Source organism: Bidens hawaiensis, unplaced genomic scaffold (genome assembly GCF_021521415.1).
Source record: "Bidens hawaiensis isolate Kalapana, Puna unplaced genomic scaffold, B.hawaiensis_p1.1 tig00058233_1, whole genome shotgun sequence".
NCBI lineage: Eukaryota > Viridiplantae > Streptophyta > Magnoliopsida > Asterales > Asteraceae > Bidens > Bidens hawaiensis.
The window spans coordinates 1-19,051 of NW_027500524.1; the positions used below are offsets into that span (position 1 = coordinate 1).

The following is a 19,051-nucleotide window of genomic DNA, read 5'->3' on the forward strand; positions in this document are numbered from 1 at the left end:
CACGATCCCGCTAGTGTAAGCATCAAGATTCAATTTTTAACAATTAGTTTGGTTTAGTCGGTTTGAGACTTGATATGACACAAAATCCTAATTCCACTTACCAAACTATTTAAACATATGAATTACTTCAATAATATCAGTAGTTTAAACAAGTTTAAGAATCTTTATTAATTAAAGTCTCAAACTTGGGTTTAAGCGAGTGTAAGTCGGCCCATCTTTATATAATACCAAGTTTGGTTCGACATACCATAATCTTAAATATAAATAATTTAAAGTGAAACATAAGTTAAAAAGGTCAGGATGGATTTTAAGTGGTTTGAACAGTGACTAGCTCGTTAAGACAAGTAGTTTGACTATTACTCGGTTTTTACCCCAAACTTGGTTTAAGCCAAGATTTATTCCAACACTTTCAAAATCCTAAGTAATATGAGAAATATAAGGTAAAACATAACAAAAAATATAGGTTGAACTTTTGGTGGTTTGAACATTGACTAACTTGTTAAAACAAGTGTTCGGTTTTACTCGGTTTTTACCCAAAACTTGGGTTCAAGCCAAGATTTATTCTACACTTCCATATCAACCATATAATAACTAAAATATAAAGAAAAACTCAGATCTAAAGTGTTTGATGCAACATGGTGGCTTAAAAGTTAATTAAAGTGCTTAAACAAGTGTCCGGTTTGGTTCGGTCCTTGACTTGGTATGAGGCCAAGGATGGTTACCACATGTCCAACACCATAGGAATAAAATATAAAGAGAAACTCAAATCTAGAATGTTTCATGCAACATGGTTGCTTAAAAGTTAATTAAAGTGTTTAAACGAGTGTTCGGTTTTGGTTCGGTCCTTGACTCGGTATGAGACCGAGGATGGTTACCACATTTCTAAAACCACAAAATTAAAATAAAGTAGAATTTCTAGATCTAAACTCAAACAAGAAAGCTAAGCGAGTAAACTTCCAGAAAACGACCCAAACGGGTCTAAAATGCATAAATATCTGTTTGAATGCCCACAAGCCTTAAATAAAGATGAAAATGGTTTTCTTAGCATAAAATAACTTAGAAAAACTGAAAATATCAAAAACATATACCCGAAACAGATTGAAATGCAAGATACGATTTTGTTGACTTTTAAAGTCAAAATTAAGCAAAACTAGCTAGAACAACTTGTAAGTTCAAACAATTTAGTAGGAAGAGGGGAAGATGAGCAGGAGAAACTGACTGAGATAGAGGGGTATTTATGAAAAAAGATTAGGGTTTGAAGGATTAGATAAAATGTTTGTCTGGTGGATAAACCAGTACACTTTGATTCTTTTGCTTAAATGATTTTTGATTTAAATAAATTATAACCGGAGATAAAAATATGTTTGAAGGGTTCTAGAATAATTATGAGTTGAGTCTTGATTGATTTGAATGGTTACAACACTAGTTCGGGTCTTAAACGAGCTTAAACAAACCAAAAACATTTAAAAAACTTATTTTGCTGAAACGAACTGTGGACTGCGCCACGCAGCGGGCTGAGGCCAGCCCTACGCGTAACGTGAGGTGGGGGTTCTCAGCTAAACTTTGTTTTTTTGGCAATTTTAGTCCTTGTCGTTCCTTTTAGGTCATTTTGAGCACAAAATAAGCGTTTTAAACAATATTAAAGACTTTGGAACGAAACGACCAGTATGAAACATGATTGTAACATAAACTTTATTATTTTATTAATATCCAATGATCCGAAAGCCGGAACGGGTCAGGCATACAATACAAAAACGAAGACAAAGCGAGCCGAAAATGACGAACGGCACAACAAAGTTGAATTGGGTTTTCCTTTTCGGTTTTAAAAATCTAAATACAATTTGCCTCTCTTGAATGACCTAAAAAAGAAGGTACTAAAGTCTTTTTGCTTGAAGCCTTCAAAAATTTATATATACTATTACATTGTTACATAGTGAAAGACTGAAAGCATAATTCATGATTAAATTACCATTCAATCATTTATGTTTATAATTTAAAAATAATCATCAAAATTTTGTTACTAATCATGCTTCTATCAACTACAAACACACATTTCTTTGCTTTCTATTTATATAAGATTTAAATCACTCAATAAATAACCGCATAGTCCATTATCATTTTAATAATGTGGATAATATGACTTTTTACATGTCAACTTGAAGTCTACCACGATAGTATACGAAAAAATGAAAATATGTAGACGCCAAGTGCAGGATGACTTTGAATTATTGCAGTAAATGATGAGATTTTTTTATAATGTCATTATTTTAATCGCTATTTTTGGCGTCCACAATTCTCTCTCATTTTATATTTTAAAAAGGGATGAATATGATCAATAGAAGTCAATGTCAGGTTAGGGATGGGCAGTATTCCTTTTATAATCATGTCCACATCATCAACCATTTCTTTTGTTCTTTGTCCCACACCTCCCTTTCATATGACAGCACTCACCCGACCCTTATTTATAGTTAGAAACTTAGAGCGACATTTGTCACGATTAGTGTTAGCAACTTTAAAATAGCACAACTTGATGTAAATGTGCTTATGTGAAGAAGTTCATGCAAAACTTCTTTATGGATCATTGTGACCACGTATCAAGTCTACGAGATTTTGCATTTTAGACGTCTCGGTATAAATTTAAACATTTCGGAGAAAACGTCTAGGGATCAGATGTGTCTCTTTAGAAAACGTATGTGTAGACCCTTCCTCTAAAATATGTCACGTGTCATCAGAGACTTTCCATGCTTATTTTGATTTTAGGTCAATGGCCCACGATTATTTTAATGATCTTCCCAAATACGAGTGTGGTATACTTCAGAGAGAAGTTATTTCTTCTAAATTTCTTTGAATAATAAACAACCGCAAAAGGTATAATATATATAGCATCCGATGCAGCTAAATAATATGAAGGAGAAAAAAAAAAAAAATTAGACCGGTGGGTCCAGGAAGCACATGGTAGATACCCCACAGTTTTTGGCTCAAATATCCCACCTACAAAATCCCAGCAGGTCTGAATTTAGCATCATCATCCGGACAAACCCTGACCCTTGCAATTTATTAAAGGGATTCACTTGCGCATTTCGTCAAACACCTTCTCTGTTAACCAATAGTAAGTATCTATCAACACACACACTACATCATCATCTTCTTTCACATCCACTTCATTCTTACCAGGTAAGTAAACCCTTACTCTTTGTTTCTTCATGTCAATTAACAAGCCTAATCTGTTTGATGCATACATTTGGTCTGTTTGTCTGGTTTTGTACTTGCAACTTTGGAACCATCTGTATCTTCACGAGTCTTCCAGCCTTCAGTGGTCCTGAACAAATTAATTTCGCATATTGACATTTTTGTTAGCTTTCCCCTAAATCTGGTATCACATGCTATTAGTATAATAATATTGCATTGAGGTTCATTATTCATGCCGTGTGTATTATGCTGAATTTGACAACAAATTGTCTGCAACTAGTTGGATTATAGTTTGCTAGATTCAGTCATAGTATTATACTATTAGAGTATTACCTAACCCTAGTTCAGTACACACATTTTAGGAGGTATTGATGCAATGCGTGAGCGCGAGTGCTATTCGCCTGATTTAAGATCTATGAATAAGGATTCGACTTCGTTTCATACCGCGGGTGCGTACACGAGCCCGGGTACTCCTGATTATGGTGATAATAATGGTAGAGGGTTTCAAAAGGGTTGGTGTTCGGAACGGGTACCTTTGCCAAATAGTAATATTAAGCAGAGGCATACGAGTGTCAATGTATTGATGCCGTTTAATAATGGGAGAGCGTTGCCTTCGAAATGGGATGATGCGGAGAGGTGGATTACGAGTCCGGTGTCGGGTGCTGGAGTTTGTAAGGCTTTAGCGCCGTTGCCGCCTCAGCGGCGGCCCAAGTCGAAGAGTGGACCGTTGGGTTTGACTCCTGGAGATGCGTACTTTTCGGGCTATTCGCCTGGTTTCCGCTTGGTTGAGAGTGAGAGAACGAATGGTATTTTTGCAGGCTCACCGCTTACGACTGGTGTTTTGGTGCCGAATGGATATTCTTTTCATCATGGTGGAATTGATGCACAATTGGGCCCGTCAGGAATGCTTATGGAGACTTCATATCCTGATTCTCAAGGTATAATCTTGCGTCATTTGGTCTATTATGTGTTAGTCTTGTATGCATTATTTGATGTTTGTTTGTCACTTATGCACTAATGTGCAGATGAAAATACTGATGGAAGCAATGTTACTCGTGTTGTATCAAGGCGAGATATGGCTACACAAATGAGCCCAGTTGACAGTCCAGAGTCCTCTCCAAAACCTCCACCAGTGGAAGTCAAGGATGTCCAGGTGGACAAAAGAGTCACCATGACAAAGAAACCGAAAAGGCGCACAAAGAGAGCAGAAAAGAACGGGTCAACAGAGGTCAAGGACTTGGCTTTGACATGGAGTCCTATTACAGAAGGAGCAATGGAATTGTCAAAGTATGTCTCTAAGTTCAACTCAATTTTCTAGAATGTTTGTTATAGTACATTTTGAATATTAATTACTTGTGAATGCACTCAGTTTTCTAGAATGTTTGTTTTTGAATCTCTATATGTGCATGTGTATATCTGTAGTATAAAGAATTGATTGAATGTATTTGCAGGCTCCAGAAAGAGGAAGCAAGGATAACTGCTTGGGAGAATCTGCAGCATGCAAAAGCAGAGGCATCAATCAGGAAACTTGAGGTTTATTTACTTAATTATAGTTTATTGTTACCTTTCGGTATCATGCGAACAGCCGAACAGAATAACTAGGAAGACATGCTTAATACATCTGCACTTGTTTTATAATGCCTAATTTCTTGTTCATTAGTGTACTTAAGGTTTCTGTAACCATCTTTTTTATTGAATGAGAACCATTTGTTATTTCTTTTACCAGATGAAACTGGAAAAGAAGAAAGCAGACTCCATGGACAAAATTATGAACAAGCTTAAAATTGCTCAAATGAAAGCCCAAGAAATGAGAAGTACCATGTCAGCAAATCAGGCTCCAAGAACCTCCCACAAGGTCATGTTCTTACACAGATATCGAAAGATCTCTCTCACCCGCTGCTTCGTTCCAAACATCCTTAAATCAGGTCGACTTCAATTTGTATTTCTATTCTTAATTCTTCTTTATACTTATTATCCGTTTTTAATTGGCTTGTTGCAAAATTTACTAATGACTATATGACACCTTTTGTCCTTTAGGTATATAGCAAATTTCAGGTTTCGACCTTAAACCAATGAAACAACAGAAATTGTCCTTTATGTTCAAATTTGTTTACAAGTTTCGTCATTTCCACTGATGGGCGTTAGTTTTTTCAGTTTAGTCCAGTCATGTGCAATGCACATGAGGGTAATCTGGTCATTTAATTCTTTTTAATAAAAAAGTTTGGAAATGGTGGTGGGCTCAATAAAAAAACTCAACATGAATGAAAAATTTAAAATAGTGGCGGGCCCAATTCAAAAGGTAAGATGACTAAATTGCCCTCATGTGCTATACACACGGGACTGGACTTAACTGGAAAAACTAACGCCCGTTAGTGGAAATGATGAAACGTGTAAACAAGTTTGAACATAAAGGATGATTTCTGTTATTACGAAGCCTGAAATTTGGTGTACACCTGAAGAACGAAAAGTTTAATGTACTCTTTACTATTTGATGTGTGAATCTGTTGAGGTCAAAGTTTGTCAAGTTTGACCTTGTAGTTCAAGTTTTATTTGATTCAAACTATGAACATATTTCATCACTGAATGTTCAATTTTCACCACTTTTATCTAAACAAGAAATTTGTGGTTGTTTTGGAGAGTATATAGTTTCTTTTGCATTTCTGTTAGTGTGCGTATCTCCAAATATCCTTGTTAAGATTATGTATTTAAAGAAATGTGAAATGATTTTCTTGTTTCTGCAGGCAAATCAAAACAGGACAACTGAAGACAACAGTGAGAAGGCAGGTCAACTGTGGTACAACTTATGCTTCATTCTGAAAATGGTGGAATATAAGCATGTTGATGCATCTTGATGCAATTTTGGGTATGAATGGTTAGTAGTATCAAGATGAATGCATTCCAAGTGCTAATGGACTATATAACCAAGGGTACTTGTTATCATTTCTCAAGTATTTTTGAACAAGTAAATACGTAGTTATCGATTGTACCAACTCTGACTTGTATTCATAAAAAAAAGCCGTCCTCTAAATTTGTTTGAGCAAAAGGTAACTTGTATTCCAAAGGATTTTATAATTTCAAGCGAGTGAAGGTGCTAGGTTGTAAGTAATGTCTAAACGCTAAACTCAAATACAACCAGTGTGTTTTAGGTGTTTTGGTTGTGGATGCTAATAGAACTGGTAAAATTGGCCGTGTTAAACAAGTTGCAAATAATCTCTTATATTTATTTTAAAGCTGACTTATTTGACCGAAAATACTCAAAAAGAAAACGCTTAATGTGCACCTAAATTTAAGTAAACCTTTAGAAAAATACCATCAGGAACTATTTAAACAACAACAACAACAAAAAAAAAAACCATTGGAGTTGGGCGTTTGTGTGGGTTGCTCCCCTTGAAGTCAAAGGACTGAGCCCGTCGAAGACGGATTTAGGTGTAACTTAGCTGCTAAAAGAAAGTACATAAAAATATGCATACAAGTTCTCTCTCAAACCAATCATGTGAGAAAGTTTTAACATGATAATTGCTTTGTAATGTATTCATTAATCAGTATAGATTGTGAATGAGATTCTCTCATCATTTTTTTCCGGAACGTAAACTTTTATAAACAATTGGCAAAACGTTAGCCAACCACTCTCCACAAGTCGGAGGACAACTACAACCACGCATCAACATGAAACTAAATTTACACCAAATTGTCCTATCTACATCATCCTTGCTCACTCTAGAATTATATCAAAGAAAACCTAACGATTTAATCTCCCAAGTTATCAAGCCAATCTTGAATTCTTTCTTTTCAAAAATTCTTCCACTCCTCACTTTCCACAAGCTCCAACAAACGACAATCACAATCCATTGAAACATCACTTTCTCCTTCTCGTAAACCCATCGACTTGTGCAACTCCAAAATTTCTCTAATCGAGAACCCAAAACTAGACATGACCTTGCACCATCAGTTGACATGATCCCACACAGCTGTCTACACCAAACACCTTGTCGTAATATCGTCACTAGTATCTAGCCCTGCCTCATAAAGAGAACATATCCAATTCACCCCTTGAACACGTGGGGACTTGATTCAACTCCGCCCTCCACGCATGGATATGACCTTTATCTGTGTTCCACTTACTCCACTCCATAACATGACAACCCTCCCTAATTTGAAGTTTGAATGCCCTTAAAGATCCCCAACTTTATTGTTTCTAATCAAGCAAGACAAAATTCCATGACAATGATAAACAATAAAGGAGAAATAGGATCACATTGTCTCAACTCTTTCGAACATCGGAAATCAAAAGTCAGAGAAATATATAGGATCACCTTGTCCCAAGCTACATTAATTTTTTTAACAACAGATTAATACATCATTTTTGTTCGCTACATGACTTGAATCTCACAGTGCATGTAAGAGGGACTTTATCTTAATAAACACATTAACACCATTGAGCTACAAGCAATTTGGTCCTATACTACATAATAAAGTTTTGCATTCAAAGTTATAATATTTAATCGAATATATTAGTTGTAAATAATATCTAAATTACAAAGTGTTTTAGTTATATTTTTATGGATTGAGTTATAATAGGAAGTATAGTTTTTGTAGTAAGGATAATAAGTAATCTTGTCCATTGATTTTGAACATGGAGGGTTGAGATTAGTTTAGCGGGAAATCAAGTGTGAACATAAGGGGAAGGGTATAAAAGGAATAACACATTTGTTGACTTTCTCTCTCCACATGCAAGACACATGCCAAATTCCCCCATCATTTTAAAACGTCCATAACTTTTTTTTACAACGCTTTTATTGAAAAACATATTCACCATAATAACGAATGTCTTTTTATCTTTTATATGAGTACCATATTGTAATATAAAAATTAAAAAAAAATTAGTGGATTTTTTACAAATTGTGTTTTACCGAATTGTATTTTACAAAATTGTGTTATACAATAGTATTTTTTATTGTATTTTTTTTTCATTGTGTTTTTTCCATTGTGTTATTTACATTGTGTCATACAATTGTGTTTTTTATCATTGTGTTTTTTTTTCATAGTGTATTTTTCAATTGTGTTTTTCATAATGTTTTTCATTGTGTTTTTTCGGACTTTTCTGGCGAGGTGGTGGCTATGGGTGACGGTTGTGGTGGCGGTGGGCGGTGGAGTGGTGGTGGTTGTAAGAGATGAGTGAAGATGTAATTGAGTTTTATGTAAGTGGGTTTTTGAAATTAATTTAAGTGAGTTTTGATATTAAAGTATTAGACTAAAATACCCTCTTTCCTAACCTTCTTAGGAAAATCAAACTTCTTATTTGAACATAACCCATATTTTTATATAACATATTTAATCTAAGTTGTTATATTTATTTAATTATATTAAGGAAAAGTTTCCTTATCATAACTTAAAATTTCTCCCTAGATTTCAAGTTTTGAAATTTAAAGATTTATCGCTATTAAGCTTTTATAAGATTCTACTTATATTACCTAGGGGTGTCAATTTCTAACACGACCCGAAACCCGACATGAAAAAAAATAGGTTTTGGGTCGACTGATATGACCCATTTTCTTATACAGGTCAACCCAAACCCGACACATTTAAAAAGCATGTCAACCCGAACCCGACCCGTTAAAAAGTGCGTTGACCTGTTAACCCGTTTAACAATTTTAGAGAAGTTAGTATTTTGATTTTAGAGATAAGAAGTTATAAATTTTAAAGTTAATTACTTTAGATTTTTAATTTTTCATATATCAAATAACTTTTAAAAGTAAAACTAATTTTTTTACACTACTTTTATCTACTTTTTACTTCCAACATTTTCACTTTATTAGTTGTAACTGTCTATTCTCTCGTTATTTCATTCGCTTGTGCTTCTCTTGAGCTAAATATGTAAACCTAAGTTTGTTAATTGGGAATGAAAGAGAAATACACAAAAACAATTAGATTTATCACAAATTATTAACAAGTTTTATATGAATAGGAGTAATTAATCGTTTAATTTATTACTAAGTCAATAAATATTTACTAATATTATATGAACGTAAAATGGGTTGACTTGAACATGAAACGAAATTAAATTGGTCGACATGACACGACATGAATAAAATTATAGGTTAGGTTAGGGTTGAAGAATCTCAACACGCTAACCCGTCAATCCGTCACGATTGACGCTCCTAATTTTACTGTAATGTGCACCACACTTGATTATGTGATGTTTAATGATTAAGTTATAAAATTTAAAATTATGTGACATATGGACTTAATAATACATTTAATCAGATTGATTAAATTTTACATTACATAATAATAATAATAATAATAATAATAATAATAAAACAGCTATGAAATACTAATGTAAATATCGGAATGAATAAAAAACGAATAATAATAATAATAATAATAATAATAATAATAATATAATAACAAATGATAACTTTGGTGCTGCATGGCCAATGATTGGTCCATGTGGCACCATATGATTGGACCGAGTCATTTAAGTGTTTTTATTTTTCTTTAATTTGATGGTTAAATAGTTATTCACGTCGACTCGCCGTCATAGCGTTCGGGTTTACCAACGACTGGGTTTTACCAACCCTTTTGTTTTAGTTTTAGTACCGTCACAAACGTAACCGAAACCGACCAAATCGGCTTTGTTTCAATGCCCCAACACTGGGGACCGACAACGCTTGGTTTTACCGACGCCCAGGTATTACTAACTGTAGGTCCCCAGTCGGGTGGATCTAACAACTTCTTTGGATCAACCTAACTTAGTGCTAGTGGAAATCACACTAAGCAACCAAGAGGTCTCGGATCTAGAGTTTATGTTCGGGTAAAGAAAGGGAGAGAGAGAGAATGTTAGAGGGTTTTTATTTTTGCCAAAAAGTTATTTCTTCTCATGGCATGCTCTCTATTTATAGAAGAGCATGCATAAGAAGTAGTATATTATTTCCAATGCCCATTGGGCTTCTTTATAACTTTCCTTGGGCTTAGATACAAACAAAACATACATTAAAGGCCCAATACATATAATTTCAATACAAAAGACTAAATCAACAAAATGGGACCTAACAATGTCCCTCTAGTCTTTAGTATTGGAATTCGTCGGTGTCGTAAACCAAGCATTCGTCCTTGGATAGTGGAAGTTCAACAAGTCTACGGACGAACTTGATGAAGGCTTCAACTATCCGATCTGTATTCTGACGTCCCAAGTCCTCGACGGTTCCCAGTGGCTTGTGGTAGAGCTTCTTCACATCTTCAATGTGTAGACCCATAAGCTCATGCTCGTCAAACACTCGAATCTCGTGCATATCACAGCAGTGGATGACGGCCTCACCGGTTTTATTATCAAACTCCCAGTCAATGAAATCTCGAAGAGTGTTGGGAAGATAAGGCTCGCCGTGATAAATCTCGTGACAGTCTTTCGGTGCCCTGTATCTCCACATGGTGCGAGGCTCTCCGGTAGCTGGATCTATCTCCTTTGGGTTCTTGTATTTGCGACCCTTATTCGGCTCGAAATCTTTGTAGCTCACCCTTGATTGACGATGGAGATAGTCTGGGACCCAGCTTTCTAACGTACTCCCAACTGCACCGTGGCCTAGAGCTTGTCGAAGATAATTGATGTCAAGCTCTGGTAGCGACTTCAGCTCATGGTGGTTGAGATAGATTAGATCGCCGCTATATCGTCTAATGGCCCAGACACTATTCCTTTTATCATACTTTGCATAAACGATCGGCGAATCGTCATGATAAGAGTAATTGAGCAGGCGGGCACACGCACGACTTGACACAATGTGCGTCTTTCACTTCTTCTTAGGTGGTTCCTGTGTCAAGTCGGCTGTTGGATTAGAGACTGGGTCGGCAACAGGAGTTTCTAAACCTTGAACTTGAGCAGGCGGAGTGTCGGGATTGGGTGAGTAGTTGATGTAGTCATCTTCAACCCTCGCCTATGTATTCTGATCAATAAGATGCTCTAAGTTCATTCTTGCTTCAATAAAGTCATCCATAACACCTGCAAAGTCATCAGGAAATAAATCTTTATACATGTCAGTGATCTGTGTATCATGCTCCCTGACTTTGCCAGCCGAGTCGTGAGCAGCAGGTCTTGAACTTCATATTGAGTGTGTGGAGGTGATTGAGTGATATCTCCACCTCCACCTCCTGCTGCTCCGGCTCCTCCGTTTCCACCGTCTCCGCCCTCATCATCACTATCGTCATCATCATCGAAGCTATCATGAACTTCATCATCGTCATCATCTTCTTCATCATCATCATCCTCTTTCTCATCTTCGTCATCACCATCATTTCCACCACCAACACCGCTAGACTGGCCGCCCTGTTGTACTAACCGACCAACAGTCGCCTCACCTTCAGATGCTACAGCCTGAACTCCTCGCATAGTCACAGACGGACCTGTGGTAGGCTGTGAACCACCGACTTGAGAAGTCTCACCAGACCTTCTCCAAGCCCCAAACACTGCGTCCAGCCTATCCTCCAGACCATGAAATTCATCTTCTTGAATGCCCATAAGGTCTGAGGCCGCCTGGTACTTACTCACCATGTCTTCATTCGTCTTGAGTTGTAGCTCATTCAGATGATCTTGCTCCTTTATCTTTTCTTGTATAGCCTCCATCTCTGTTTGCAGTGTATCGAGAGAGGCGGATGAAGCAAGCTGATTTTCTAAACTTGTAACTCGGAAGTTTGTAGCTTCTTGTTCAACATTCCATTTCCTATTAGCATCCTCGATCTTCTTATTTAAACTTGATCTGAGGGCACTGGCACTTGGTAAGTCTCTTTCAATCGTAGCCAATCTGTCACCTAGTCTTGAATGATCTGCTCTCAAATTCGCGTTATCAGAGGCTTCACGGTTCATAAGTGCTTGCAGATTCTGGATTCGGGTGTGGAAGGTGTTGGTCAATAATTTCTGATTTTCAGCAAGTGCGTCGCTTGCTTCCTTTTGCTCTTCCAACACCCTTTTCCTTTCCCTCAGAGCCACTTTCTCTTCCTCATCCTCCAACGCTTTCTGTTTCATTTCTTTAATAAACTTGAGGAGCACAATTTCTCGCTCCGCCCTCTTAGCGTTGGATTCCTCCAGTGCGACGATCCTATCGAGGATAGGATCGGCGTACACTGGAGGTGTCGAAGACATTCCTCGGGAAATGGGTTCGGGTGAGATAATGGTGGATGGTGGGGTGGTAGACATTATGGGTGGTGAGGTTGTGTAACACCCCGGCTTAAGCGGAAATGCCCGAGTGTGACGTACAGATTGCTCAAACACACGTGGCACTATTAAGTGACCATAATAACATTAATTCATTAAATAGCCAAGTACACAAGTTCAATCAAGTAAACAATACGAGTTTAAATCAAAGATAAACAATAATCAAAACAAATGTCTCGTTTATTAAATAACCTAGGTATTCTAAGCGTCTTCTAGTCCTTCATCCTCTAATCACGGTACCTGTAACATAAGTATAAAATATGGTCAGCTATAAATATAGTTGGTGAGTTTCCACAGATTAAATACGTACATAAAAACCATACAATTCATAGACATGTGATAAACGAGCAAGTAAGTCCTTTCCAGTTGGTACAACCAACGTACTTAGATAATCGCGCAAGTAAGGTCCTTTCCAATTGGTAACAACCAACGTACTTAGATAATGAGACCCTTTTCCACTAGATACAAATGGACCGGAGTGCAAAGGGGGGCGCATGATCATACTTAATGAGGCTTCCCAATCGTGCAAGTAATTTTCGTGCAAGTAATACAAGTAACACACAAGTATTGTAGTTTTGTAATAGGAGAAATAATATTTGAATTTTTATAAGGATACATATGCTACCCCAAAATATGAAAACGTTAAAAAAGGGTGGTGAAAAATTCACCTTAGTAATTGAAGTGAAAAGGAATAAGAATAACTCGAAAGCGTCAAAGGGAACCGAAGCGGTCAATCCGTACGAACTATAAATAAGAATAAACATGACTTTTTTATAACGACTATTCTAACGGGATTTTAAAGTTGATTAATTGCATGAATAATTTTAGAAGTTAGTTATCATTTTATAGTAATTCATTACAAATTTTATGGCTCTTAGATTATTATATTATTATTTATGTTTTAACAGCAATTTGGTTATTAGTACAATTTAAGCACTTTAATGGTGAGAAAACAAAGTTTATATGTTCGAAAAGCTTGAACTATTGTTTACAAGTCGAAAATATAATTGTTGCTTTAACAAAACGATTTTTAGAGAATTAAAATTTACTTGGTGATTATTACACGCTTTTTAATAACTACTTATGAAAACGAGAAACTTGATTTTTATATGCAAAATGGTGAGATATATTTTATAGTTAGTTTACATAATTTTTATTTAATTTAAAAAGGTTTTTATAAATTTATTATGATTTTTTATGATTAAAAAGGATTTATTAATTAGGTGAAAAATTAAATAAAAGGAACATGGCTGACCCGGGTTTCGAACCCGAGTCTTGAGGTTTACATGTGCAGTGTGTAACCAGTTGAGCTAGGATGAACATTTGTTTATGCTTGGTTTTCCTTGTTTAAATATAATAACAGTTTCTAATAATTTTGGTTAAAAAATAATAATAATATGTTATCAAAAAAAAAAAGAAGGAAGGCATGCGAAACCCGGGTCTCTTGTTTGTTATCCTAGCATGTTAACCAGTTGGTCTAAAGAGCAATTCAGATTAAACTTGAAAAATATTATATATATATATATAATAATAAAAATTCATCTTCTTCCTTTATCAAGAACATAAACCCTAATTTTATCAATTGGGGTTTCTGTTCTATGTTTGTTCAAATTAGTTTGGGGTTATTAATCATTGATGTTACGACAGTAGAAAGCATATAACAATTACCTTAATATGTTTTGTTTTGATCGAAACCCAGTTGCCGGAAAGAATTTATAAGAATTCCTAATTACAGATTACTCAGTGTATTAGAGGGGGATTGAGAGGAATGAGCGAGTTGTAAAGGTTGTGTAAGGTCCTATTTATACTACTACTGGAGCGTATACACGTTAAATGCTTTAATTTTGATTCCCGTAAAATCCGGCGAGTGTCACGGGATTTGATTCGCGAATAAGTTTGTTATGATGTAATTAATATGCTGATTACCGTGTAATATCGATGATACAACGCGTTAAACAACCTTTTCGGGTCAAATTTTAGGGTTTAGAGGCTGTTTGGGATTTGCCGGCGCCGCCACCCGCCGGCCGGCCAGAAAAACGGGGCAGGGGGGAGGGGGCGGGTAGGGTTTGAGCTTGATTGTTTTATTATATTTTAAATAAGAATATTGCAGTTTGGCCCCTGAAGTTTCAATAACCCTTTAAAAGATAATTTAAATTCTTTTAAGTTTAAATAAGTTTTCAAGTTTACATTTTTAACCCAAACTTTATAATTAAATTATAGAGTCTTCGGTTATGGATTATTTACGCATTTTACTCGCGCGACTCGATTAACGTTAAGGTTCGGGAATTTATAAACATTTAAATAACAACGAACAACGAATAATGAACATTAAATGTCGGGAATCACTTTATTAAATATATTTAATACATCGAAACGACCCAACGGGTCGGGTTTACAATACGAACACGAATCGAAAATTGACGAATGTCATAGGTTGTTGGGAAAGGTAGGGTGATGGGTTGGGTAATGATTGGTGAAGTTGTAGTGGTGGGTGGTGTTGGTTGTGTCATAGATGGTGTGACGGTTTGGGTTGGGGAAGTTATAACGGTTTTACTCCATAAGCTTATTGTTTGTATTGGAGAGCTGAAGACTGATGAAGTGAATATGGATGAGATTGGTTGGATAGGTGGTGTTGTGATTTGAGAAGGTTCGAGTTGGGTTTGTTGTGGTGGTGGTGAGGGTGGTGAGGATTGTATTTGGGGTAGAAATATTGATATTGGTTGGTCTGTTGGTGAAGGTTCGGGTGAGGATTCTGGTGAGTCGTGGAGTAGGGTTTTGGTTTTCTTGGCCTTAGTTTTCTTCCTAGTCTTTGGTTTCTTGGAGGTGGGAATTTGGATTTTGGTTACGTCTAATGCTTTGAGGGCTTGGGCTAGGGCTTCTTTGGTGATTTTCGGTTGGTCAGATGGTTTGTCTTGTGAGGGAATCTTGACAAGAAACTTGGTTGACTTCTGGGAGTCCCCAAGTTTCCTCAAACGCTTCAGGGGCGGCTGGTCTTCTTCTTCCTCCTCAAGCTCTATAACTTTGCCCTTTCCGGCCTCCTTCCTCTTTAAGTCGTGCTTGGCCTTTGTTCGATCCTCGGCCGGCTCATCACTAGAATCTTGTTCTGCCCCGACCTCTGGCTCATCCTCCTCTTCACTATCATCAGATGCCTCATCCCCAGCAGGCTCTGTTTCCTCAAATAATCCAAATTTAGGACCCAGCCTTGGTCCTACATACTGGTGTCCCCTTGCTTTGGTGCTAAGTAATACACCAAAAATTGACATCTTGATCTCATTCACATGATAGGGCTTGGGATAAGACTTCTTGTCTTTAGCTTTCTTTGATCCTGGCCTAGGGACATCTGGAATTAGATCATCAAGAAGCATCTGTACAAATCTTGGATACATAAGCCATGTTGCCCCACTCCTAATATTCCCCAACATGCATAGGAATATTCTTCGAGAGTAATTGAACTTCTCTCGAGTAGTTAGTGCAAACATAATACGGACCCAGTCAGTACTCATACTATCAAACCCTCCTCTTATGTTTGCAAAGCAGTGAGTTACGATGTGAAACAGAAATCTCCAGTATGGTGGGAGATGCTTCTTCTCCAAGCTCTTCCATTCAGTATCGTATCCCATACTCATCACAAAATCCTCCAACTTCTTTCTGTCACCCTTCTCATAAGTATAGGCTCATCTTCAATTTTTAACACCCGTCTAATGTCTGCTTCAGTAATAGTTAGCTCCTTCCCGGCAACCTTTGTAGTAAAAGACAGAGAGTCATCAGCAATCTTGGCAAAGGCCTAGAAGTCCAAAAGCCACTTGTAATAAATAGCTGGGTTGGCTGTCATAGCATGTACAAGGGGTGATTGCTTGAGCCCCTTGACTATTGAGGTGAATACTTTATCCTTCTTGGCTTTTGGTAACTCGAGAGCACAAAACAGATTGTGACCTTGAAATTAAACCATGTGATCATGAGAATCATCATCAAGACACAGACAAAATCAATAAGTTATATAGATATATAAGTTTTAAAAATGTATATTTTTAGTTTTAATAAGTTAATTAATAAGTTGCTAAGTCCAATTTGTACAAAGATTAAGTCCAAACAGTCCTAAAGATCAAACAGTTTAGTAGCTTTAGTCCCAAATTTCTGAAAAATTTGCCAAGTGTGACTTTTTCGCATCGGATCCAATTTCGCTTCGCATGGTCATGTGAAGCGAATCAAGAGCCATTTCGCTTGGGGTCCAGTTTCGCTTCGCATGGTCATGCGACGCGAAACAGGAGTCACTTCTCTTCGCATGGGCATGCGAAGAGAAACAGAAATCATTTCGGTTCGCACGGTCAAGCGAAGTGAAACAGAGATCATTTCGCTTCGCATCGGGCATGTGAAGCGAAACAGGACCATGCGAAGCGAAACAGAATGCCCTTTCGCTTCGCATGGGTATGCGAAGCGAAAACCCTCTTATGCGAAAAAATCCAACTTGTCAATTTTTGTTTCCTTTTTCATCCATTGAAGTCTCCTAGCCCTGAATTGGGTTTCTGGAAAGTTTGGACCAGAAACCCTTTGGTTTGGTTGGTCAATTGAGTCCTTGAACACCTGGTCAAACCTAGATCTACAAACTGTATAACAAACAAACCTAAAACTAATAGTTTTAATGATGATAAACCCGATCTAAGGTCCTAATATCAGAATCTAAGCATGATAAACACACTAATTATGAAGATCTATCCTAGATCTAGCCGACGGTTCATATGAACCGTCGTCTTGATCCATGAGAACCCAGAAACAAGGATAAATCGATGAAAGGTGATGTTTATGAAGTTATACCGAGGGTGGATAATCAGGATTCAACGACATGTTTGATAATGAAGGGTCGGATCGTTGAAGAATTTGAAAAGTTAAAGGTTTGAAGTTTTGAAGATGAGAGAGAAGAGAGAGAGTGAAAAGTAAAAATGTTTGGTGAATAGTGAAAGATATTTTGGTTTTCCATATATATAAGGTCAGCCTATCTCTCGATAAGGTCAAAACATCGTGAGTATTCACCTAAAATACACTCTCAGTCATCGGTCTTTAAAAATATTTGCATTTTCAAACCCGAAAAACATTTATCCATTGAATCCGAGCACTTGTTTATTTTTTTTAAGATTTTCTTTTGTCGGTCCGTTATTTGTTAAACTTTGCACAAACGATCTCTTAGACAAAACATAAACATAAGTAAAAGAAGACAATAAAATAAATTGAAAAAATACAAATAAAAATAAAAATAAGAAATAAAATAAAATAAAAATAAAATAAAATTAAAAAATAAAACTTAAAATATTGAACTGTACCGGGTTTTTAACAATAGCAACGGCTGCCTCATTATCACATTTGATTGTGGATCCATAGAAATTCATACCGTAATCCAACAGCTGATGCTAGATCCAAATCACTTGAGAGCAGCAGCTAGATGCAGCAATGTACTCGGCTTCTGCTGTGGAGGTGGACACGGTGACTTGTTTCTTGCACCGCCATGAGATCAACCGATCTCCCAGGAATTGATATCCACCAGATGTTGACTTTTTGTCCAAGTTGCATCCCCCATAATCACTGTCACTGTAAGCATGAAGTTCCAAGGGAGATTCCTTTGGATACCAAAGACCCAACCGTGGTTTACCCTTCAAGTATCTGAAAATACACTTGGCAGCCGTCATGTGGGATTCTCTTGGGTCGGACTGATATCTGGTACACTGACAAACAGGGAATATGATGTCTGGTCTACTTGCAGTGAGATACATCAGGGAACCAATCATTGACCGGTAAAGGTGTTGATCGACTGGTTTTCCCGATGGATTAGGAGCTAGAACAGGTCGCGTGGCGATTGGTGTCATGAAAGATGACGAGTCCTTGAAACCAAATTTCTGAACAATGTCTTTAATGTACTTTTGTTGGTGAATCAAGGTCCCGTCCTTCTTTTGCTCAACTTGTAAGCCCAGGAAGAAAGTTATCTCCCCTAAGAAACTCATCTCAAATCGCTGTTGCATAACCTCAGAGAACTCCTTGCACAGATCCTCATTCGTGGACCCGAAGATGATGTCATCGACATAAACTTGTACCAAAATCAAATCACTGTTGACCTTCTTGACAAAGAGAGTTTGATCGACTATTCCTCTCTTGTAACCATTCTTCACTAAATGATCAGCCAGTGTGGCATACCATGCACGAGGTGCTTGGTGGAGACCATAAAGTGCTTTGTCAAGACGGTAAACATGATCAGGATTAGTTGGATCTTCAAAGGCTGGAGGTTGACTGATGTAGATTTCTTCCTTTACTTTCCCATACAAGAAAGCCGTCTTCACGTCAATTTGATACACTTTGAAGTTCATGTACGAGGCGTATGCCAGAAAGATGCGAATTGCTTCTAGTCTGGCTACTGGTGCATAGACTTCATTGTAATCAAGACCTTCACATTGCCAAAAACCTTGTACAACAAGCCGGGCTTTGTTTCTAATGATCACCCCTTTGTCATCCTTTTTATTTCGGAACACCCATTTCGTTTCGATCGGCCTTTTATTTTCTGGTTTCTTCACTAGCCTCCAAACATTTAGCTTCTTGAACTGTAACAGCTCTTCTTGCATGGCTTCTACCCAGGAGTTGTCTTTCAGTGCGACTTTGTAGTCCTTTGGTTCCACCTGT

The 19,051-nt window shown here is 37.0% G+C and overlaps 1 protein-coding gene across 1 annotated transcript; it reads left to right on the plus strand.

Moving 5' to 3' along the window:
- The first annotated feature begins 3,027 nt into the window (after positions 1-3,027).
- On the plus strand, positions 3,028-6,041 carry LOC143602266 (uncharacterized). Its single transcript, XM_077079440.1, has 7 exons — positions 3,028-3,109; positions 3,552-4,127; positions 4,215-4,476; positions 4,641-4,722; positions 4,916-5,128; positions 5,227-5,244; positions 5,931-6,041. Exons 2-7 carry the CDS (start codon positions 3,566-3,568, stop codon positions 6,039-6,041), a joined length of 1,248 nt encoding a protein of 415 aa, XP_076935555.1. The 5' UTR covers positions 3,028-3,109; positions 3,552-3,565.
- Positions 6,042-19,051: the final 13,010 nt, after the last annotated feature.